The 26,010-nt window shown below is 33.2% G+C and overlaps 2 protein-coding genes across 2 annotated transcripts in view; both read right to left on the bottom strand.

Annotated features, from left to right (window-relative positions):
- The window catches only part of LOC111064454 (RYamide receptor-like), a 390,152-nt gene that overhangs the window by 205,140 nt on the left and 159,002 nt on the right, over nucleotides 1-26,010 (bottom strand). The window lies entirely within an intron of this gene.
- Nucleotides 1-26,010, bottom strand: part of LOC111057313 — a 54,989-nt gene that overhangs the window by 2,669 nt on the left and 26,310 nt on the right. Inside the window, exons 2-5 of the mRNA XM_039421922.1 lie at nucleotides 15,320-15,433; nucleotides 10,983-11,128; nucleotides 4,049-4,329; nucleotides 1,813-2,128 (exon numbers count right to left, since the gene is read on the bottom strand). Coding sequence (XP_039277856.1) covers nucleotides 1,813-2,128; nucleotides 4,049-4,230 — 498 coding nt within the window. The 5' untranslated portion in view covers nucleotides 4,231-4,329; nucleotides 10,983-11,128; nucleotides 15,320-15,433. The remainder of the gene's footprint in view (nucleotides 1-1,812; nucleotides 2,129-4,048; nucleotides 4,330-10,982; nucleotides 11,129-15,319; nucleotides 15,434-26,010) is intronic.

Genomic DNA, 26,010 nt, shown 5'->3' with positions numbered 1-26,010 from the left:
TCTGATTAATCATTATAAGAAAAATATTATGAATAAATCCCAATAATGATATTTTCAAATCAACTAACTATTCCTCGTATATTACAATAATCGCGCTATTCAGTTAGGATATTTTTGATCCGAATACAAATATCTATCAAAAGCATTTTTAGAAATGATTATTGATATTCATTAAACAAAAATCCAAAGTTGGATGCTATAAACTACCCTGAAGACTACTGCAAATATTGACATCAGGGTGAACAAAAGAAGGAAATTCGATGTGAGATTCACAAATCATTTTCCAGCCCGGGAGTCGAACCCGAAACCTCCTAATTGCAATTTCTCATTAGTTCCATCAATATTAATAATAGAAGTTGTTTGTCGTTACCATGGGAATTTTAATGGTTCGTACTGTTTCAGTTTCAAATAAAGCTCTTATTTATATGTTATACTTTTCAATACATGAAACACATTCTGTGTGGGCTATTAAGTCGGCTGTCATTGTCTGACCTTTTCTTCAAACCTTTGCTCAGTACGTATCTCCTGCAGAGGCTTGATACGCCTACACAATCAGCGTATAGGCAACCCCTCAACACAGACGAGAAACGCTGAGGAGTATTTCGCGATAAAAGAGAAAGAAGATTGTTTCCAATCTTTCAAAAATGAATATTATATCAATGTTCTTCAATTTCGAACTAGAAACGAGTCACCATAAGAAGCCACTCTTATCAAAAGAGTATTTTTTATAGCGGAAAAAAACTCTAGTTCTTTGTAAGCCGAGTACTGGATTCCAAATCTAGAAAATGAGATACTAAGAATAAATATTAATATATACTGTGGACAACTATCAAAATTTACATTAGTGGGAATCATCCAGCAGTGAAAAGTAATATTTAACACAGGAATCTTCTCCATTTGTTTATCATTGTCACTGTAGGCTATAAATAAATGATAACTAATATAACATGGTGGAACTCATTTTATATTTGTCAAACTCTATTACTTCAGGAAACCCCTATTATCTTACTTAGACCCGGTTGCACAAAAGCCGGTTAAATTTGAACTGTGTTAATTTTACGAAAACCAATCAGAGAAAACCTTTTTGATAAGACGGCTTTTGATGAGTCAATTAAAGTGACAGTGAATGTGTTATTTTCGGCTCTAAATTTTTAAATTAGTTTCAATATTCCAATGAAACTTCGGAATTGTTTCGTTCTCAATGGCTCTATTATAGAACCTTTAAAATTGAACATTGATTTTCCTGGCTTATTCTTGGAGTGGAAAAACTTTAGGTATAAAGAGAAATTTGAACATAACATGATAATTGGACTAGATTTTTCTCTTAAATAGTGTTAGAGATAATAGGGGCTATTTTTCCTTCACTCCGTATTTTTGTCATTAAATGGAATAAATAATTGTATGAATGTAGTGTGAATGTTGATGTTGTGGAACTTTTCCATAATTGAATAGACTTAAAACGTTGTCAAAAATCCACTTTAATTAATTAAAAATTAATATTTTACAGGAGCATTTTTTGTTTTTGTTATTCTTTCCACTTCTCAACTGTACTGTAACTTACAGCTGATGATGTGTGAGCACACACGAAAGCATGCTCCTGTAAAATATCAATTTTTATTCAATTAAAGTGGACTTTTTACAACGTTTTTAGTCTATTCAATTGTATGAATGAATATTATATCAATGTTCTCCAATTTCGAACTAGATACGAGTCACCATAATAAGCCACTCTTATCAAAAGAGTATTGTACAGTGGCTCAATATTGTTCAGTATAGTTAGAAGCAATATGTACAATAAATTTGAATTTATACCTGAAGCTGTTGCTGGTATCTATTTTCTTTGGCTTTGTAGTAGACATCGTAGAACTCTTTGGAGAAAGGGTCAGGAAGTGGGTCAGTTTCCTGAGAGCTGAATCCGTTGTAATTCTCATTGGAATTGTCTGATGTATGGCTGCTCTTGTAGGGACTGCTGGAAGTCTGCTTTATCTTGTAGCTTTTTGTGTAGTCATCCTTGTATGGAGAGGTTGTAAATTTTGAGCCACTGTCCGTGATGCTGGACTGGACATATTTGTATGGACTAGAGGGTTTGCGAACCACTGACACTTCTGGTGCTTTCTTGTAGAATTTTCTGTGGAAAAAACAGACACATTATTCTTCCATTATTAATACAACAAAGCTTCCTCTGAGTTTGATTTGAGCTATTAGAATGAAGAGATTCACATATATTCATTCATAGATGAATCCACTGTATCCATTCCAGAATAAACTCACCATCAATGATGCCTACAATATGTATGTGAAATTTGTATGTTGATTTTCATTAAGATATAATTTTATACAATTTTATCACATGTCTGAATATCAATGTTAACGAAGCAATATCGTTTTTTGATCACAAATGTAATTCAGGAGAATAAAAATGATACGGAGATAAATGAATGGAGATTTGATATTGCTGGCGAGTTGTAATCCGTATTCAGGAAGCTGACCGACTAACCAATGAGTTCGTCGTTCATCACAGTAATTATGTCGAGGACTATATTGTGTTCATCGAAAGGAGAGACAGAACATAAAGTTAATGCTACCTTAAAATAAACTGATATGAGTAATTATTACTTCACATTAGACACAATTTTTATGATTTGTCTTCACTTTCGATGAAAAGACTATAGTTATTGGAGAATTGAAATTCTTTCAAAGCGTTGAATTTGGAGAGTAGTCTGTATTTTAATCAATAGTTATTTCCAAAAACATTCTCTCATTAATACTTTCCTCTCCACAATCAATTTGATGATCGAAAAAAATTGGCATTTTCCAGTGAACATTGTCGATTAATATACTTCGTAAACTGCCTACTGGCCTGTACCTTCTGAGAGATAATCCTCAATTGAGAGTGGAGGGATGTTTACAGTCTGTTTTCAATATAGGACTAATCCTTGAGCGAGCTTTGAAACTTATCACGTGTTCTAAAGCATGGGAACATTCGATGAGAAATAATTATTTTACAAGTTGAAATGGAGATTCGTTCCATGAGAAATTCTCCCTTTAGCGGTAATATGCTACTATAGAATAATCTTCTAAATAATAATATTATTACGAATACTTATTGTTTTTTATCAATTATAATTATCAGACTTATAATTATTTCTTATTAATTATTAAGAAGACTTATTAATTAATATTCATTAACTATGATATAATTATTATATTCTTTATTCTTATATTTTCTTTTATAGTCTTTATTACAATATAATACAATTACTGAATACTAATTAATAGTATTTGTACTACATGATTTCTACTAGATACTATGAATAATGATATTGTGAATACTATTCAACTTCCATTGATTATCTCATCAATACAAAAGTGCTGACGAAACATAACCATTTCTGGACTAATTTCCATTCACACTTCGGGAAGGAAATAGTAAGGGCTAAGCCTTTTTTTCATTCCCAATCATTCAGTGATCAAGTGTTTTCATCATTGACGGATGAATGAATACAAGGTCTGGAGAATCCAGTGTAATACTACAAAAAATAGACTTCAGGGTAACAGTAAATCCTCATACCATTGAACTGGATTCTCTCACGCTAGTATATCGGAACAAATCAGCCACTGTATAACAGTGTAACTAGATAGCTGATCAATACTACAGTATCGTTACACGGTAAGTGTAATCGATAACAGTGAGAGATAATTTTATCTAGACATCAGCTTTGACCAAAAATCAAGTAGAAATCAACAAGAGTTTTCGTTGTATTAATACCAACATTAACCTATTGTTGTATTGACACCTCCTCTAAACACGGACTTGTTCCATATTAAAGGAGTAATTTTCAGGGGAATCTGTAGTAAAATGTACACTTTCTGAAAATAAATTGAATTTGGATTGAATTGAATTGACTTCTATCCAGGATTCTCTTCAATATCTAATTTCAAAACGCCCTTCTGCACTATGTGCCTTCCTTCCTTATACCGCCTCAATAGTTAAGGGAGATTCCACAGTAGAGCTTATGATAGAGCTGCAGAGGAAATAATTGTTTACCTGAAATCAGTTTGGGGTCGCGCGTACTTGACATCCGGTGATCCTTGCGGCTGCGGCTGGCCGTAGGGTAGAGTGAGTTTGGCAGGCAGCACGACTCCGCGATGTCGGTAGACGGGTGCGGGTCGTCGCGGCGCTGCGGTCGCCGTCGCTATCGACGACGGATGTGAGTTGCGGTAAGGCATTGGTTTCGGCGGGCCGTATGTGGTTGCCGTCAACGGCTGACGTTCGTTTGAAGAGTAGCTCTGGAAGAAACCTTTGCCGCTCTGTGAACCGGGCTCCTCCTTAAAAACCAAGGATTAAATGTTCAATTCGAATAAAAGCGAGTATTATTCAATGAAATTACTTTAATGACCAATTACATTACAGTTTATATCAAGGGTCACTTTCTCTGAGAACTTTTGGAGTGAAATACAAGTTTAAACCTTAAGCTGACTTAATTTGGGGGAGAAACAGTGTGCCTGTTGGTTCTCCCTTAATCATTCTCATGGATGATTGTGTATCATGTATCATCAATGAATGAGTTTTAAATATTTTTAAGCGTCATGAATTCGAGGGAGAAATAGTGTACCTGTTGGTTCTCCCTTAATCATTCTCATGGATGATTGTGTATCATGTATCATCAATGAATGAGTTTTAAATATTTTAAGCGTCATGAATTCGAGGGAGAAATAGTGTATCGGTTGGTTCTCCCCAATTATTTCCATTAATGATTGTGTATCATTATATCAATGATTGAATTATCTATGAATTATCAAGCTGCGTACTGATTCAAGCGCCACAAACCTGCGCTGAGTATATCTGTATTCGTACAGAGACAGTGAGATACAGATAAAATGAGTATAGCATCAGCTGATGAAAAGTTAAATGCAAGTGTTCATGGCAATCTGAACGCAGCACAACATTGAATTGAGGGGTTTAATAGTAGAACCAACTTTGAGAAAAGCGGTCATAAACCATAAGTAGAAGAGTGTGTGAGAGAAAATATGTGAGATCAAGGATAGTTCTTAACCTGACACAGATTTGAATTATCACTTAAATATAGCTCTTGTTGAGAGTTATGAAGAGTGGTAGAATGAGGTAACAAATTGGGCATTAATATGAATTGATTGCTATCACATGGTTTGAATCGAGCATCGAACTTTGCGATCATCAAAACAAAATTAATATGCAGATAGCCACCGGCACCTAACATGAGGTTTGTCTCAAAATGAAGTTAGGTGTTATCACAATATAGGCTACCTTCTTTGACATAGAGCTCTTTGGCTATAGAGTTCTTTTACAATCTCAATCAACTTAATTTTTATCAAGAGAGAAACTTAATTGTTGATGATTTCTACCTGTGTACAGACTGGTTTTTCGTTGAGATAGCTGATGAAAATAGTTGATGAAATTTGACTTGATTATGGAACTGAATATTTGAAATCTATGCCATTTGTTGATATTGCTAAACTTTTCCCGGTTTCCCAATGGATTGAGTTAAAACAGTGGCTTCAATAATTGGGTTGAATGTATTCAGTGGTTAAAATAAATTAATCCTGTTTAACTCAGCCAAACACGAATTCCAATTATAATAAGTAGTGTAATAATGTATTGCATTACCAGCTACTGTCTAGTACTATGTAATAATGATCAGTATCAAATTCAAATGCAATTAAACTGTATATTATACAATATCTAATCTAATATCATGGCCAATGATGATTGCATATGAATATTTTCTACTGTAACTTAAAGGGATTTCACATGGATGTGAATATCCTATTTTGCAATGTCATATCATCAAATTAAAATCATATTATTGCTTAACACAAAGTTTATCAATCAAGTGAAAATTGATACAATACAGTACAGTACAATAACTCCTTTAAGAATAAGAACCCCTTTCCACATAATATAGCTTCTGTGTCACAGACTCGGATAATTCAACAGCAATTTTATTCGCTTATACTAGCAAGATAATACAATATCTATCGATATGGAATATCATAACATATTTGTAAATGGAAACGACTCATAATCAACATGATGAAAACGATTTGATGTTTTCAAAACCACTGTTCTATTAAAACTATTCAAGATATTAATTTCGGTTGTTTCACCATTATCAATTCCAGTGAGCTCTCTTAATAATGGTATAACTACCGAAATTACCAATATCTCAAATTGTTTTAATAAATCAGAGGTTTGGATAACATCGAGTTGTTTTCATTCAATATGGATATTTACCACATCACTTTCCCAACAACACAGAAAATTGATAAAATACGTAGCCTATATTGAGTTGATAAAATAGCTCAATAAGTTTGGTACATCAAGCTATCACCTACATAGCAATAATTTATTGCTATCACTTTGCTTTATTGAATTTTTGCTGTAAGATTACTTTGCATTTGACTTATATTTATTTTCCTTGTTATGTATTATTTAACATTATTGTACTCGAGTTGAAAATTTTGTTGTAACCGTTGAAATATAAACAAATAAATACAGATGGTGAGATTCTCTCTCCACTGAACCTTTGAGAAGCTGAGGGATTTTCATAAAAAAAAAAATATTATTTGCTTTGAGGTTTCCTGAGAGAATTGGAAATTTCTTTCCAATCTCCTGAATAATCAATTTGATGTTTAAAGTATCAAGATGAAAGCATCTTGTTACTTAATTCAGTGATAATAGAAAATTATACCGTATTACGAAAAAACAAGATGTTGTTTGATGGGATATCATCAATTATGCCAAAATTGAATCATTTGAAAACAATGATCGTGACAAATTCATCAACATAGCAATCAAACTTTCTGCGGTTTGGAGGTGACCGCTAACATCTCATCAGACAGACATTCACTGAATCACCTGAACCATACAAAAAACCAACCACTAAATTTCTCCGCTGCAAGTTTTTCATGAAATAATTTATCAGTGGAAGAAGCAAAACGTGAAACTGTCGCTTTCGTTGGAGGCGAGTAGACCGCAATATTTTCAGTGCCAGTATGAAGCACAAAGTACGCATAAAGTGAAGGCGTCAACCAAAGAAACTGGAGGATTCAGTTGACAAACCGCTTCCTTGATGTTTTTCTTCGAACAGCTCGTTTAAACGTTACTCGGGACGACGTGAAAGTAAAAACGGCTCTTAGATCTTCAATCAGGACCGCTCGCCACCTGTTGTCATTTTTGAAAGAGGAAGAGAGAAGAGTATGTGTCTGTTTTTTAATACCAGTAACTACGGATAATGTTCTCACTATACAAGAGAGATAATTAGATATTCACTCACCTATCTTCCTCACTATAGCCTAGAACTTATACTTTCAACTTCAATGTTAAATCCATTATCGGCCGATAAGGAAAGTTTGATTGTACTATAGTGAGGTCCACGTTATAATGGCAGGGAAGAAAGATAGGAGAAAAACGTTGCTGATCCTCTGTCTTGTCAATGCCTTCTATATACGGTAGCTGATACAGGTTTATTGATGTAATATTAACAGTTCATTCTCGTTTGAAATAATCAATTATATTTGATTAAGCGAGAAATTATATTTCTCAATAGTTTCTTTATAAATTTTCATAACTAAGATGAAATATTTTGTAATTCAACTATTAATTCTATATTGTTAAAATACGATTTGGCAACAGATTTGGAAAGAGATAGCGCTATCCGCTTTATTGAATGATAGACAAGGATAGCAATATCATTGCTAATCAAACACTAATCATGAAGGTGGACCTCACTCTAGGAGCTATATTATAAGGACAACATCTGAAGAGTGGAATATTGGCGAAAAATTTCAAGCTGATCGTAGATTCTGGAGAACTTTGCTAGATACTTTGGAGCAGTTTAACATACCAGTATTGTAGCATATCTTGTATTCATGAAGACTTTAGATTGTATTCAAGTGATTCTCAAGAACGTTGTCAGCCAAGAATGTTTTGGTTGCTTAGCAATTAATAACAAGGACGATTTTATTATTAAAAAATAGTAGCTGAAAACCTATAAACTCAAAGTAGATGATTGCTTGACAACAAAAGTGTAAGAATACTTGGCTAATAATAATAACAATCTTTGAAATCTATTGTTAATTCATGTAAAATATGCTTTTATATAAAGTATAAAAAATATTCTCGATAAATATGATTTATCGTAGTATCAACATAACAAAAGCTTAGATAGGGAGCTTAACCATTCTGAAGAATGATTTCATGGATGTAATTTGAAGATTTATAAACATTCGAATCCATCAAAAACATGAATATATTGTATATGAATATAATGTTATATGATATTGTGGAACTTTTCCATAACTGAAACAAGACAGATTTATTCTTGTCACATTCACATTCATTTCATTAGTCAATTTTCACTCTGTAATAAAACTCTGGAGTCTTCCACTCGTCTGGAAGCTTATTTGTAAAAGCATTGTGCATGGAAAAGCTTCCAAGAGAAATGAATACATACATTTCTGAACATTTCCTCACAGAAAAAGAATAAATATTATATCCTCTGTGAAGAGAAAAGATGAACTTTGTTTTTATGGAACTCTCAGAAAAGAGCCTTCCTGGACCTTTTTATAATATGCTTGAAACAAATCTATGTTATCTGAGTCTTGAAGTCAGTAGAATATTCTCAATAATCATGGTTTATTCCGTTCAAAATCCACAATAATGAGTGAAAAAAATACAGAATCAGAGCTTGGATAATGTTATTTTCATTTCACATATCTATGTGGATATGTTGTAATAGTATTATTTCTGAGTTATGATACGTGAGAGTCTAGAGAGAATAATATATGATCTTATTGAACAAAGAAATATCGAAGATGAAGCTGACTTCTTTCTTTTTTCTGACTTGAGTCGGAATAGTAGAATAAGTCTCTACTCCTACTCCTTCAGTAATCACATGAGAAATACGCATTTTTCGAGTGATACAGATTTCCAACTCATGATAACTTGAATGATTTATTACTTCATTAATAGATTCTAAACTATTGTATCAACTGTAAAAATTGTTATCATCTGCAATCATCAATTTCTCAAAAGTAGCACTAATTTCAATTTTCCTTCAATGTCGAATTTCCCATTCATAGATTTCATATTATGTTTCAGATTGAGCGCAGATTCTTTTGAAAAACAAATCGTATAACTGAGAATGTACAGTTCTCTATGCGTCTCCATTCTCTCATCCAACCCACAAAAACAAACAACAGTAGGGCTCACGTTGTAATAGCAGTGGAGAAAGATAGGAGAACAGCGTTGCCGATTCTCTGCCTTGCCACTGCCTTCTATAGAGGATAACGGCTGATAACGGTATATCTGATGTAATATTAAGAGCAATTTTCCAATTCGGAAAAAGGGCTGAAACAGGCACTTCGTTCTTGCGTGTTTTGGACGCTATTCTCCAACCGATAACCATGAAAATGATACCAAATTGTTTATAAAGATTCAGAGATCCAGCTCCTTACCTCAAAATTCTGATATAACTCACCAAAATTTTCCTATTGAACGTCAAACTCAGTCATGTTCTTTTGCAAGCTTGTTCAAAACAAAATAAGCTTTTGCTAAGAGAAATAATGAAATCCGAGCTACTGTAGTAGTGCAGGCAATGGATGCTCTATCTACAATTATAATATTTTGTCCGAGTAAACAATGATAATGAAACAATAGTAAACAATGATAGTAAACAATGGTAGACAATGGAGTAAACTTCTCTAGAAAGAGAAGGCTGATGTGTGAGTGAGCGCGTCAATTGAGAGAGAGTAGTGCTACGGAAACCGATGTTTGTGAGCCGAGTATATGACTCCACTTGGAAGCCATAACTCCACATTCCTCTTAACTTTTCATTCTTTTTTAAAATAATACATTATGTTTTAATCGTGAAGAAAATATTTTTTTCATAGTTCTACATTATTAAAAAATGAACTGACAACGTTGTGGAGCTGGATAAGGATAGCGATACCTGCTTTGTCGAATGATAGACAAGGAGAGCATCACCAATGTAGATTAGATAATGCCATTATAACATGGACCTCACTAGATACGACTTTAGTGAGTTGGTGATAGGTTCAAATTCAACCCATTAGCCACTTTTCTACGCATTACCAAATTGGATAAACTCTAATTCATATTTTCTTTATGACATCTATCATTTACCATTATCCATTGACTCAATAAATCCCACAACTCATCAGCAGGTTAGATAAATATTTATTTCATGAATATCTTAATCGAATTGATGATCTGGAGTTCAATCCCATCGTCATCGAATAGTTTTATTACTTGTGCTACAAACCAACAGAATGCCTTAAATTAAAAGCCAAATACAGGCATTACATCTTCAAGGATTAAGTACTCACAAGGGAATACATTACTCTGGATAGATGCAGTTGTACTAGATCAAGCTGTCATTGTTGCGTAGCAGCCCATGTAATTAACTGATTCAACTGACCTAAATCTGATCTCAAGTTGGAGATACGACTATCTCAGGTTCACGGGGAATACAACACATTGGATTTCCCATCAATCACTTGAGGACGACTTATCAAATAAGTTATCTAGATGACTGACTGTATGATAATTATTTCAAATATCCAATGGAAGTATAAATAGAAATATAAAATCTCAGTACACTTTTAAATTATTTTGTCACAACATGTTATATTGTTGAATACTGGGATTTATTTTTTAATTTATATTAAAAGTAGCCCTGAAGGAAAAGGACAATCCAATGGAAGCTATATAAATAACTGCAATTTCCGCATACTCATGCCAGTGATTTCATCTACACCTCATGTGCATTGATCAATTATTATTCTTGTTAGTTTTAACTTTCTAATAGAAGCTATTATACTGAGTATGCAGGTACAAACTAGCCCTGAGTAGCAATGATTTCAAAGTTTGAATATTCACTTTAAATACCGAAAAGATTGTATGAAATAGTTTAACTGACATGTGTCTGTTGATATGGATAGTGAGATCCTCCTCCTACTCCTCCTCCTCCCCAGCTGCATTGAATAACTTGAAGCTGGCAACAGAGGTCGCGTGCTGCTGGCTTGCTGTTGCGTACAAATCAGATCCGGCATTTGATTGATGATCCTGCAATATTAATAAAATTGAATAACTATTCCGTCGAGTATTCGCCTCTGGAAATCGATAGAACTCGATCGATATATTGAGACCAAAATGAAAAATTAAACGTCAAATCGTTATGATCAAATAGGAACTTAATTCAACCTTTTTTAACACTCAATCATGAGTTGTAAATCAATAAATGAATTGACATTGAAAGTATTTTCGTCAAATGTCACTTTGGAAGCTAAATATCTTTGAAACACAACATGAGTTATCAAGTACCCTTTTTATCCCATCAAAACACAACTAGTTTCTGGTCTCCAAGGGTCATTTTCAAGTGTAAGTGTTTCTTGACTTGAAACTCGTTCTGTTTTGATCAAATGAGAAGGGTTCTCAATTATTCTTGATGTGTTTCAATAATTTCAGTAGCTCTAAAAATGAAAATGAGTGCTGAAAGTGTTCATATGAACATCATGTGATTCTCCGCTCTCTTATTAAACTGCTCCTCCTACAACAAGACTTGTAGTAAATCTTATTCAGAAAAAGCAACTAACTAATGAGTTCGTTACCTAGCCTGAACACGCTCATTAACCAGAAAAAGCTATGGATGAAATATGGGTATGTATTTCTCATATCCTACATCACTGACAGCCGATTAGTCTTAAGAACATCATTCATTTAATAATAAATTAAGGGTTGAAAATGAACTTATCGATAAAGACCAGAAAGAGAAATTCGATAATAAATCAAGAATTGTTTCTTAAATATTACTGGCCTCCATGAAATAAAATACGTGCTGAATCCGATATCAATACTTTCTCGACTAATTCTTTATACATCACATTATTTGCTGTCACAAAACTCGCAATGGAATGATCACAAACACCTCATATTATTTCCTCCTTCATTCTTATCACCTAACTTACGGTGATAATCTATGATATATATTATTTCATCGGTGAACCCTGATTGAAGATAGCTTGGATAAAGTGAACAAGAAATAACAAGATAAAATACATTTTTGTGGAGATAGAAAAACTAATTGAATCCAACATTATGAGGAAAATACTTCACAAAGATTATGAATACTCACTTTACTTTATAGGACTTCTACAATTATTATTGTTGGAACAATAGAATAGAATAGAATAGAATAGACTTCATTTGCCATAAAAACAAATACAGACATACTGTTGGAAACACAATATTGATTGTAAATGAAACAATAATACAATAAAAATTTAAAACTAAATCATAATAATTATGGCAAATTTACTGTGCGCAAAGAAAATAAATTTTCCGTCCGCGCACAGGAGTATCATATCAACAACAATATAATGAATATTAGAATATTGACAAAAATAAAAAGAATATAAGAAGCAAATAATATATGAAACGAGAGCATAACTAATTATACTAGGCTAAGATGAAACTTTTGTAAATATACTGTATAGGCTACAAAAAAGTATAAAATGAGATGGAGCTACACAATTAAAATTGAAAAATTTGAGGATATTCAAAATGATTAGACCTATTGAATTTCTACAACAGTAGAACATTAGCAGGGAACCTCACTGAATACATACAATAAAAGGATGAACGTTATCTAGAACCCTTATTTCATCAAATCATAACTAGTTTCATCTTGATAACTTGAAAACTTCCATTGTGTTTCAATCTCTTCTGAAATATCTCAATATATCCTGAAAATTAAAATATGAAACTAACATCTAATATTAATGTAGATGCACTAGCTTTTATAGAATGATATTCATCTATGCATTATCATTCTTCATTCGTCCATTTCTTCCGCTCATAAAATTCAATCTATCATCTATTGTATCACCATTACTAGCTATGTGAACTGGTATTTTGTTCTGTGGATATGAGTGAGAAAAAGCTTTTCAGCGTTACTCATATCTGGACAATCAAACAATGAATGAAGCACTCAACCAATCATTAATGAATCGGTTCATTCATTGAATCATACCGATAATAATTTCGTCAAATTATCACATATTTTCTCAACATGAGCAATATTATACTGAGAATAGTGTTTGGTACACACAGTGCTAAGTTTTATCGGAGTACTGATCGTAGTAAGTGCATAACTCATTCATGATCTATTGCTCGTGTGTGTAACGTACTCGTACTGAATAATCTACAAGATCGAGAGAGGATCGGGAGAAGACTTGCTTATATGCTCCACTCACCGTGAATCACCTATTCTAGTAGGTAGGATATAGGAGGGATGTTTCATGCTGTGTTGAACACTCTATGCTAGAGTGCTTGAGGAGTAGACTGAATAAAGTAGCTTACATAGATCATTATCCTCTTTTACCTTAAGAATTATGTAAGAGAATTATCAACTGAATGAGGCGAGAAACAATCTATCATCTACCTACACTACTTCCAGTATTTCATTTCATTTCATTCTCTATTGACGCCTATGAAAGGGTATGTGGATTTCTTTCATAAAGGAAGTTGATGCTACTGTTATAATATCATACAGTATGATATTACCTTCTATTATTTTGTTCACTAAATAAGTATTATTACAATAGCATTATTTGAGAAACAATAACGTATTACGCAGTGTAGGAGAAATGTAAAATTGAAAAAAATTATAACAGAATCCTGTTATCAGTTCCATTAGAAAGAACCTCCTTTAAAAACTTTACTCTATTATTCTTGACATGTTCCGACAAATTTATTTAATTTGTATATGAATACAACTAGCCCTCACCAAAAAAGTGAATATAGTTTATGAACAATAACGTAAATTGGAAAAGTTGAATGATTATATCTGAGTAGTGAGTATGAAGTTCAGACTATTAATGAATTGCTTGTATAGTAGAAATAGACATCTATAAAGACTGAAAACCTCAAAGGAACGAGTAGAACAAGTAAGTCGCGGTGGAGATCGATGCCAAAAAAACAGAGGAATGCAAAAATTTCCCTCACAAAGGCCCAGTTGCACAAAAGCCTGTCAAATCTTAATCCTGATTAACTTCACGTGAACCAAATCAGAGAAGACCATTTCAAAAAGATGAATCTACTGGAGTTAATCAGGATTGGAAATAACCCGGCTCGTAAACAGCTGAGTCATAATTTATTTTGACACAGTCCCACAAAGACCTTAAAGAGATTATAGACCCACATTGCCTATGCCTTCCCAATGATTGCTCTTACTTGAAATTGAAGGCCGCCATTGGGGTATTTCAGCACGAGATATTATATATCTATATTTGTAATATAATAGACTACAAAGGCATTGGTATCTAATAATCTTATAGGTTGCCCCCTCAATGGCCGATTTCAATACCAAGTACGACACTAGCGCTGCATGTGAGTCTATGCATCTTAAAGGTCCTTGCAGTCCCATACACATGAACTTGCTCACTCACTTTAATCACCAACCAACAGACGACGAAATAATTATTATCAGCTGTTTTTCCAAGGATGAATAATAATTATCCTTTTAATGTCCTTCAGCGAGTTTTCTCAGGGATGAGACCTAGTGCAAACGAATCTTTATATTATAAACCTACTATGCTCTGAATCTCGTGAGAATCGTTAGAGCCGTTTTCGAGATTCGGTGGAATACAAACATATAAACATCTAAACATTTGAACATCTAAACATCCAAACATCTGAACATATAAACATATAAACAGAAGTTGCTCGTTTAATAGTATAGGATAGAAGAACGCTAGCGGGATAACATTATTTACATATCGATCTGACTGTTGTGTTCGTACTCTAGTTACACACACATCGATTTCTGGACGTACGATGTTTTGCCGTCCTTATAAATTCTATTAGATCAAACAGATTATGTCTGTCAAGTTGCGTTTAATTAATAGGATTCATAAGGTCGGCAAAAATTGTACGTCCAAAAATCGATGTGTAGTATTAACTGGCTTGAAGCATACATCACAAGAAATTCCTTGCATCATACTAATGGTTCTATCTTCAGCATATATTCATGGATGATTTTGAACTTGATTCCTGACAGAATCAACATTCTTCGAATAATTCACCAATTTCAAATTGATTGATCAATCACACATACTTAATTCAAGATCACCCCTAGACCTATATATAGAAAGACTAATTGAAAGCGAGTTTCAAATTTGAGAATGAAGTCTTCGTGAAAGATCCTCGCAAGAGAATTAGTGATCTGATAGTTCATAAAAAACTTCTCCAACTTACATCGCTTGATTCCTCTGGAAATTTGACGGATGCTTTTAAAGTGGCGAGGGCAACGTCGCCTCCATAACACAACCTGCTACTGGAGAGCACGAATAGAACACAAATGGTTGATATCTGGAAAAAATCAAACATTATCGATAAGATTAAACTTAGAAATATAAATCATAATTAATAAATTCATTTATGATAATGAGTATACGACACTCAGAAAATTATTGAAAAGCTTCTGGAATGTAATTAATTTTGTCTGGTTTAATTAATCAATTTCATTCTCAATGTCCACAAAATGACAAAGATAGAGAGATTATAATTGAGGATATTATCTCACGATTAAAATAGGAAATGAGGAGGACAAGCGACACTATTCAATGAGAATCTCTGAATAATACATTCAAGAGTTCCAGGAAATTAAAATAAAGAGTTCCAGGAAATAAAGTGGAGTCGGTTATTGGATGAGCTCCAATCCAGAAGTCTTCATCGAAACAAAAATGTGTATATTCCCTTTTTAATTGAGTGAGACTAGTTAACACACACATCGATTATTGTATGTACGATTTTTTACCATATTTATAAATTCAGATTAAACAGATTGGATGATGTCAAACAGATGATGTTTGTCAAGTTCTGTTTGAACTTATAGAATTCATAAGGACGGCAAAAAATCTAACGTCCGAAAATCGATGTGTATGAAGCTGGCTAACATGTCAAACTATTCACTAGATATTATCATGATTTATTGAATTTGATGATGTTTGAAAACTGACTTGTGTGAAATATTTTGTAACGAGCTACAATCGATTGAGAACTGTAGTTCTTATTTGCAATATAAAAATGCCATGATAGACTGCATCCCATAACAGGATAATCATCTCACTAGACCTGAAGCATATTCCATACAGCAGTATTTTGATTTCCAACCATACAAAATTATTCAAAGAAGTTACTGATTGGTACAAAATCGACCGCCAAGATATCAAATTTGAATAAATTATCATCTTCTCTGAAAAACCGTCTGCAACTAAATAAAACGACAGTCTCCCATTCATCCCATCTCCACCTCTCCTTGATGAGCATCAGAGACCAATATTTCGAGCTAGATATTCTCCAGAAGACGGCTACCTATCAATTCACCGATTGAATTATATAAAAAGTGGAACGTGACGGAATGAATGACGAATCTAATTTGCCGAAGCCATCACTGTGAATTTGCTCATGCAGCGATTTGTTCCGAGATATTTCTAACATTGATTCTTTTTTGCGCGATCACCTCGGGTCTCAACAATCTGTCGCCAAGCATTCATAATTTATCGAACCTGGTACTCCATCAGTAGTGTTCAAAAAACAGGTGATCAATTTGCTGCGGATTATGACAATATAATCGGACGAAAAGTGCAATAAATTATCAATCACTTCATTTATGATTTGTTGCTTCTGTTACATAATGCTCGTTATTCTGTTAACAATCATTATTCAATGTACTTTCCATTCATATTCTCTTCAAAACGATTCTACAAAATCGATGCTACTCTGGATAATAAAGTCTTATAAAAACGTATTTTGTATTAGTTCATTAGTACTAGACTACATTCTACATCTTCTCCTCTTCATAAACCATCACCAAATTAGATGATGATAATGTTGATTAAAAAAGATGTAATTTTTACAAATAGCATTATTGTTGTTATACCAATGAAAATAGAACAAGAGTACATCAATTTCCTCTTATCAATCTTAGGTAGAACTTGGATGTTTAAGAGAAGTCAATCTGTTTTATGTGTCAATGTCAAAACTTATCATTAAAACTCTTGCTAGTTATCACCATAGAGAAAATATAGCATGAGTAGATATACCATGATAATGGTAGTTTATGTTTTAAATTTCAAGCCGTTTTCTTGCCGATTACTGTTAGCTCAAGCTGATTACTGTTGGCTACTGTCATACAATAAACAATCTTATTATCTTCTTATAGATTTTCTGTGCTACGTTTCATAACACTGTGAGACCGGGTGAGACAACGGCACAATATGAGAGACTACCAGCGTCACATAGCTTCACAAAAAATAACTACTACTAGGACTATATCGGCTTGAGTATACAGTGCAATTTGGAAAATCAACGGCCTATACCATGGGATTTCTTCTTATTTTATCTTTTGTCTATGTTATTACATCATTACTCAACTTTGAGACAGTTTTGGGCTGAGCCTGTTGAACCTTTCCCAATCATTCATTTATAATATGAATCATAGCGTGAGTTATGACCTCCGATGCATTAACAGGTGCTCACATTTCAGTTTGGAGTACTATAGTCAAATAAAGTCCATTCAAAATAGTTGTAGTAACGATTTAATATCTGTTTCTACGTGGACTCATGAAAATAGTTACTAATACAAAGATATATTATCCTTATAATGGAACAAACCATTATCATTATCTTACGATAAGTTGTTCAAATCATCGAACTTGAGAGATCAATGTACTGATGTGATCAATGATCAGCTCCATAGAACTTCAGATCAATGTCATGATACTGTGACCAATGATCAGCATAAATATGTGTTTTCAATCTTCGAAATATCCTTCACTCACAAAAAATCAATTTGGCATGCACAAAAAATCGAGGTATCCACTTTCAAACTTGATTGCCAGTTGATCAATGTCGGAAACTAATTACAACTTCGTTGGAATGCTTCATTTTTTGTTACTGGTTATAACAGCTGCCGGCAGTGCAAGTACCACTCTCACTACCCAATACCGTATCACTATCCCTTTCATTACGAATTAATGTAATAGCCCTGGTATTCTCAAGTCGAGTTGTAATTCACCTCTGTAACATTATCGAAGAGCAGTGAAAGGTTAGAGCATTCTATCCTTATACAGTGGTTAACTGAGGTTCTTTGACTTGTATTACTATAATATGGTTCCGGAGATGGATCAGCTGTAGGAAATTGTAGTAACCAGGATTAAGTTCAGAATAAAGTTAATAGAGGGAGAATTCACCTTTGTAATATTATCGAAGATCTTGGAAAGGTTAAAGCATTTTATCAGTATACAGTGGTAAATTAAAGCTCTTTGACTTTTATTACTGTATGGTTCCAGAGATTGTTCAGCTCTAGAACATTTTACTAACTAGAATTAAGTTTGAGATAAAGTTCACGAAAAATTCATCTCTTGAAACATTATGGAAGAGCAGAGAAAATTAAGAGAATTTTAGAGGGGGCTTTTACAATGATAAACTAAAGTTCTTTGACTTGTATTAATGTATGTTTTTATGATGAACCAGCTCTAGAAAATCGTCCCAATCAGGATTAAGTTCATGAAAAATTCACCTTTGTAATATTATCGAAGAGCAGATGGAGGATTATAAGAGCAGATAGTGCATTCTATCCTTATAAAGTGGTGAACTGAGGTTCTTTTTGTATTATCTATATGGTTCCGGAGATGGATCAGCTCTAGAAAATTGTGCTGAGATTAAGATAGTTTGAGATAAAATCCATGCGTAGAATATTATAGTATACATAGTATCACTATCCCTTACATGGGCATCCTTTCTTTCATGGTAGGCCTACTAAATGTACCTAGAATATACATTCTAGATATATGTACACAATGCATGGTACATTGATGGTAGCCTACTGTTCACATTGCCGTATCTGGATGTCAAACTCGAAAATCTATTGAGGGAATCTACAACATCATTCAATACTGTACAGCTGTACAGGAGCCTTTTTATCAATCAATATCAGTACAAACAAACGTTAGTAGACAGACTGTCTACTAACTTTGAGTACAAACAAATTAACATTCTATTAATAGAACGAGATAATCTTACTGAATTAGAATATCCATTCATACTCTACCAATCTCTTACTTCTCATTTGAAGCATCAAGTCGGGTGGATAGCCTAAATGAATCAATAAAAACAATAATCCATGGAATCCATCCATCATGGAGTTGAATTGGGTGCTTCATCAACCCTTCAAAATTTCACATGATAAATGGAAGTGGACAATTTGAGCTTGGAAACAGAGTGTCCCTTTAGCAGTGCGGCTGTGATTGTACGTCAGTTAGGCTGAGATACGTGATTCATCAGTCATTTAGGCCTATTAGCCTCATTAGGCATGATATACATATATCATAGACAGGCTCTTTGTTCAGATCGATTCTCATCCAATTGAAGTTATTAAAAGCAACAAGCATTATCTCAATGAAAAATTTGAAATACAAATTCCATTCCTAAAATACAAAATTCCATTCCCCTCTACAGATTGATCGAAATAAGGCGTGATATTTATGTAAAAAAACCTTCTTGTTCATACACTGTTCAGCCATCATACCATTGTGTCAAAAAATGTTTAGAATATTAACAAATTCTAATTCATCATCAATCTGTAATGATTGATGAATTAGGGTGGCCACTAACAACAGGACAAGTGTGTCGAACATGTCTTCGAACAAAGAAAATCATTCAGGCTAGAAGGCTTTGAACGAAAAACAGCTGTTTACCAGCATCTCCTAACATAAAAAAATAACCAATCCTACTATATTATGCGAGCAATTTCTGTATATCTGTTTATATTCTTCTATTTTTATATCTGGTTATATGGTTATTTATGTTCAACGGATCTCGAAAACGGCTCTAACAATTTTCACGAAATTTGGAATATAGTAGGTTTATGATATCGAAATTCGATTGCACTAGGTCTCATCCCTGGGAAAACTCGCTGAAGGACATTAAAAGGATAATTCATCTTTGAAAAAACAGATGATGATTTCGTCGTCTGTCGATAACAGAAGATGCGTCTGCCTGTGTGGGAGATCAGCTGTGTAATCAATCAGCTTACCGTATCTCGCGAGAGATCTAGGAATTTTAATTGACTCGATCAAAATACAGTTATCTGATTTGTTGACATGATTTGGTATATATCGTAATATTCAAAGTTAATCATTATTTAACAGTTCTAAGTGATTAGTGAGTGTTATTTTGTTATTCAATTTAGTATGTAAACAATCTAAATTAGAACTTTTATGTTTTCAAATATTTGGACTGAAAATTTCACCTGAATTCGAGTGTATAGAATATAACCTACTTTTTGGAATATTTATAGTGTATAAATCAAAATTTGGGATGAAATGTTACCTCAGTTTACCGCAGTTGAAATTAATCTTTGAGATGGGGAAGGAAATAATCCCCGAATATTTAAATCAATAATCCATGGAATCCATCCATCATGGAGTTGAATTGGGTGCTTCATCAACCCTTCAAAATTTCACATGATAAATGGAAGTGGACAATTTGAGCTTGGAAACAGAGTGTCCCTTTAGCAGTGCGGCTGTGATTGTACGTCAGTTAGACTGAGAGACGTGATTCATCAGTCATTTAGGCCTATTAGCCTCATTAGGCATGATATATATCATAGACAGGCTCTTTGTTCAGATCGATTCTCATCCAAATTGAATGTTATTAAAAGCAACAAGCATTATCTCAATGAAAAATTTGAAATACAAATTCCATTCCTAAAATACAAAATTCCATATCCCCTCTACAGATTGATCGAAATAAGGCGTGATATTTATGTAAAAAAACCTTCTTGTTTATACACTGTTCAGCCATCATACCATTGTGTCAAAAAATATTTAGAATATTAACAAATTCTAATTTATTATCAATATGTAATGATTGATGAATCAGGGTGGCCACTAACAACAGGACAAGTGTGTCGAGCATGTGTAAACGAACATGTTTTCGAAAAAAGAAAATCATTCAGGCTAGAAGGCTTTGAACGAAAAACAGCTGTTTACCAGCATCTCCTAACATAAAAAAATAACCAATCCTACTATATTATGCGAGCAATTTCTGTATATCTGTTTATATTCTTCTATTTTTATATCTGGTTATATGGTTATTTATGTTCAACGGATCTCGAAAACGGCTCTAACGATTTTCACGAAATTTGGAATATAGTAGGTTTATGATATCGAAATTCGATTGCACTAGGTCTCATCCTGGGAAAACTCGCTGAAGGACATTAAAAGGATAATTCATCTTTGAAAAAACAGATGATGATTTCGTCGTCTGTCGATAACAGAAGATGCGTCTGCCTGTGTGGGAGATCAGCTGTGTAATCAATCAGCTTACCGTATCTCGCGAGAGATCTAGGAATTTTAATTGACTCGATCAAAATACAGTAGTTATCTGATTTGTTGACATGATTTGGTATATATCGTAATATTCAAAGTTAATCATTATTTAACAGTTCTAAGTGATTAGTGAGTGTTATTTTGTTATTCAATTTAGTATGTAAACAATCTAAATTATAAATTTTATGTTTCCAAATATTTGGAATGAAAATTTCACCTGAATTCGAGTGTATAGAATATAACCTACTTTTGGAATATTTATAGTGTATAAATCAAAATTTGGGGATGAATGTTACCTCAGTTTACCGCAGTTGAAATTAATCTTTGAGATGGGGAAGGAAATAATCCTCCGAATATTTAAATCAATAAATTGAATATATAGTTCAATATATTAACTAAAATATTCCATTTATTTAATTTCCAACCCCTTCTAAGTAGCAACATTTATAATTGAATGATATGACAGCTCAACAATTCAAGATTTACCCCATTCATTACTTGTCATTGATGATTGTTAGGCATATTCAATAATCAACAATAAGATTGTAATCATGTTTGCAATTTAATATACATAATAGATCAAATAAATAGAATTTCCAAAAAAATAAACAAAATTTAAATCGAGTAATTACAAATTTATTTATTATCCTGTCCCATTTATTTTTGCGAAGTAGTTGCCTGTGAATTTTCCATAAATTAATATTGGTTGTTTCGTAAATACCTGTGTATTGAAGTGAGGAGGCCTCCGTACACTTTATTCAAATTTTTCACTTATTAATTTTTCACTGCACAAGAAGTTCTTGAAGTATCCTTTTTACGGTGAATTTAGATCTTTTCTGGAAATATTGGTTTCCTTGTGATGAGTTGGTCAGCAAGGATTCAGCTTCCATGGTCATAACTAAGACATCCTGTGATACTACGAGTCTACGAGTCTACGAGTCTACGAGTCTACGAGTCTACGAGTCTACGAGTCTACGAGTCTACGAGTCTACGAGTCTACGACCGCTAAATAATAGAGAAACGAAAAGAATATATATAAATACTGTAATACTGAAGGAGAGATCAATAATACAGAATTTGCTCTTCTTAACAAAATCAACAATACACAAGATCTTTAATAAATTCATCAATAATAGTTTAAAGATAAATAATTCAAGATACTCGAAGTGAAGCTTCCAAAAGAGATTTTTTAAAAAGAAAAATTATAACTTGAATAAGGCTTTACAATTTTATTTAATTATTTATTTATTTATTTGACCAGCGTGACAAAGATAATTTGATATTTATTTATTTATTAATTTAATTTTACTATTATATAAACTTGCATAGAAATATTTCCAACATTTTGAATTACGAGAATTAGCTAAAAACAAATTTAAGGAAAGCTGGGATTAATTATAATCTGATCAGACTTGACTTATAAAACAATAAGTAAGGTATATAAATTTAGCATAAGCTAAATAAAAATGGAATCAAAGGAAAAGTTAAATTTACAACCTCCACTCACGAAATTCAGAGACAGAATGGATCATCGAGCGTTGAAGACGGGGTAGCAAACAAGACAGTGACGTAAGCAAAACGGAATTATCAAAATTAGACAAAGAAACTAGAGAGAAAGAGCAATGCAAACTCAAAGCTACCAACAAGGACAGAAAAAGGGAGAAAGGAAATAGCAAAAAAGAACTGGAGAGAACAAGAAAGTAGATTATTCGAAGGGTACAGCTCGATCCCATAAGTGCATCTTTGTCTCACTGAGAAAAACAAGCTGATAATACAATAGAATTTAGAACCGAAATAACAGAAAAACAAGATAAAAATAATCATGTCCAAAATTGTTACAGGGAAGAAACAGTTTTGGGCTGTGCCTGTTAGTCCTTCCCCAATCATTTTAAAGAATTGAGTTCTGTTTATTAATAAATAAATAACGAGCAAAGCTCGGTGCCCCGATATTAACAATAAATAAGCGACTGGGAAATTACAAATTATATCGATGCGAGAATAATTCAACTTCAAATAGAGCAGAGAATGAAAAATAAACAACAGAAAATATAATATACATCAACCTCAAGAAATTTTGTTGCAAGCCTTTCGCTGATGATACAACATGTACGACGAGCATGTTCAACACACTTTTTGTTCTATCATTAGTGGCCACCCTTATACAATGCCATGTATGGGGAAACTATTGTAGCGGGACCATTTATGGAGATAATTTTTTCAATTTAAGAGGTGGGATATTCATGGCTCCTGGATAAAAGCGTATTCTGGTCTACAGTATTGAATATCTTCCTTATAGTATTAGAGGTATACAGGTTTACAATATTGAAAATCTCCCTTACAGTATTAAAGGTAAACAGGCATACAGTTCTAAAGATCTTATAGATGTGCAGTATTGAAGATGTTTTAAGTGGCAGCATCGTTTCTCCAATATCAAAATTATTAAGGAAAGCTTCTATAGTCTGAAAATCTGGTCTGTTTGATTTCTGCACGGGTAATAATCACTAGCCCGAGCAGCATGGGCTTATCAAGGGCACGACCCAGCAGACTTGTTTGAACACTCTGGCGAGTTGGGTCCTAGTTACCGTTATTGTTGGTCTGGTTAAACAGAACAATAATTGATTATTGGATGGAAATAGAGCAGGACTATGATAATATTCCCTCCCTAATCCAACCAACCTTGGACTGCAAGCTCTCACGTTCATGCTTGTTTTATTATGGCGTTAAAGTGGGACGGTGAGAGGTTTCAGCAGGGTTTGAATGATTACTGATAATATTATTAGTAGTTAGAACCTGGTGAAATATTGACAAGTGCTTTGTCGTTTAAATGTATTACAGTACTCTCAATCAGGATGAGAGAAACAAAATGTGAGGCTACTGTTGTTCAACAAAACATGATCTCAAATTAATTATTGAACCAGCAATTAGCTGAAAAACGCTACAAGTGTACCGGTTCGCACAAATCCTAGGAGAACGTCTATTGTGATAGTGAAGTGGTTATTCATAAAACGCAAAATTGATAAGAACATCATTTTCTTTTGGGACGGAGTGATGATATAGGCCTATACCAGTCTTTTATTGTACGATTGTTACGTTGTTATCACTGTCAAATAATCACCGAAACTATAACATGAAAATATATCATCTCATTGTTTATGAAATCAATAATAGTTATCATCTCATTGTTAAATTGAATTAATAACAGTTATTTACACGGTTTTCAACAGTGACTGTTACTGTTTCAGTAGACTGAAATTTACAGTATTGAAATACAGTAGACTGTGAAAGTAATCACTGTAGTTACTGTTATATTCATAAAATACGGAGCTGATGGACCAAAATTACAAGAACATCAAATTTTTATTGCTCGGGTGGGGGAAGCAATGACATACTGGTCTTCCATTGTATGATTGTTACACCGTTATCACTGTCAAATATAATCCCCGAAACTATAAAATCATTTCATGGAAATATATATTCATCTAATTGTTCATGGAATTAATAACAGTTATTGTTACGGTTTTCAAAAGTGACTGTTACTGATAGAATTAGCGAGTAAGTTGCTGTCCTATTCAACTATATATGAATATTTTTTATTCAATATACTCTATATATTTATTTATTCAGATTTTGATGTTAACTTTTTTCTCTGTTATTTGATCATTTGATCAGGAAACTATGAATTTCTAGTTTTCATTCCATCAAGAAACTCTGATCTAATAACATGTTGGAAAAGAGGCCTTCTGAAGATGTCTGTAATAAAAATAAATTGTTCATCTACTCAGTACAAAAAACTATTTCTGAAAATTATTCCAGGAATGGTTTTCATTCAGTGACAGAAGCGTGTAAACCTGTCGTAAGGACCGATTATTCATGCTAATCACCTCGCAGGTAGAGACCCCAGACTAGGTCCCAAAATTCCTCTTTTTCCATGTTTGGTGATAGAATTCCTGGCCCCATAGTTCCGGTCATCTTACTGTTAAATGTTAGATAATGACTTTCACTGTTAGAAAACAGTTACTGTTTCCAACAACATCGATAAATCTGATAAACAGTCAATGAATTTAATTATTCCAGATGAAATTAATTTCTCCAAAAACCTATAATGAAAAAAGGTGGCAGTAACATCTCAAACCCCTCAGCTTGTTCTGCGGCTGACTGTGTAAAGTGAGATTATGAGAAAGACACACTCGTTATTAACTCGTTTGTATCGCTATAGTGTTGTCGCTAATCTCTTGACGTTGCTATCATTTGTAAATTTGAACATCACATCCGAGTCTTCTTTAACGTATTCACTTAACGAGTTTACAACTCATACTGTATGTACCCTAATCCTTTTGTAGAATAAAATAGGATGATTCCCCGTCGATTATCATAGCAGCTGCTATGCAGAAGAGAGTTTGGTCAAACTTTTCGTATTTGATGATATTATTATTATCCTCTATTTCATTGATGAACTAGAAAGGCTAGCTCCCGGGCAATGGATTGGATGCAGTAAAGTAGTTCTCTAAAAAATAACATCATTTATAAGTTTATAAGTCTCATGAATATATT

This window comes from Nilaparvata lugens, chromosome 2 (genome assembly GCF_014356525.2).
Source record: "Nilaparvata lugens isolate BPH chromosome 2, ASM1435652v1, whole genome shotgun sequence".
Classification (NCBI taxonomy): Eukaryota; Metazoa; Arthropoda; class Insecta; order Hemiptera; family Delphacidae; genus Nilaparvata; species Nilaparvata lugens.
Note: the sequence above shows the minus strand (reverse complement) of the source record. Positions and strands in the feature narration are given on the sequence as shown.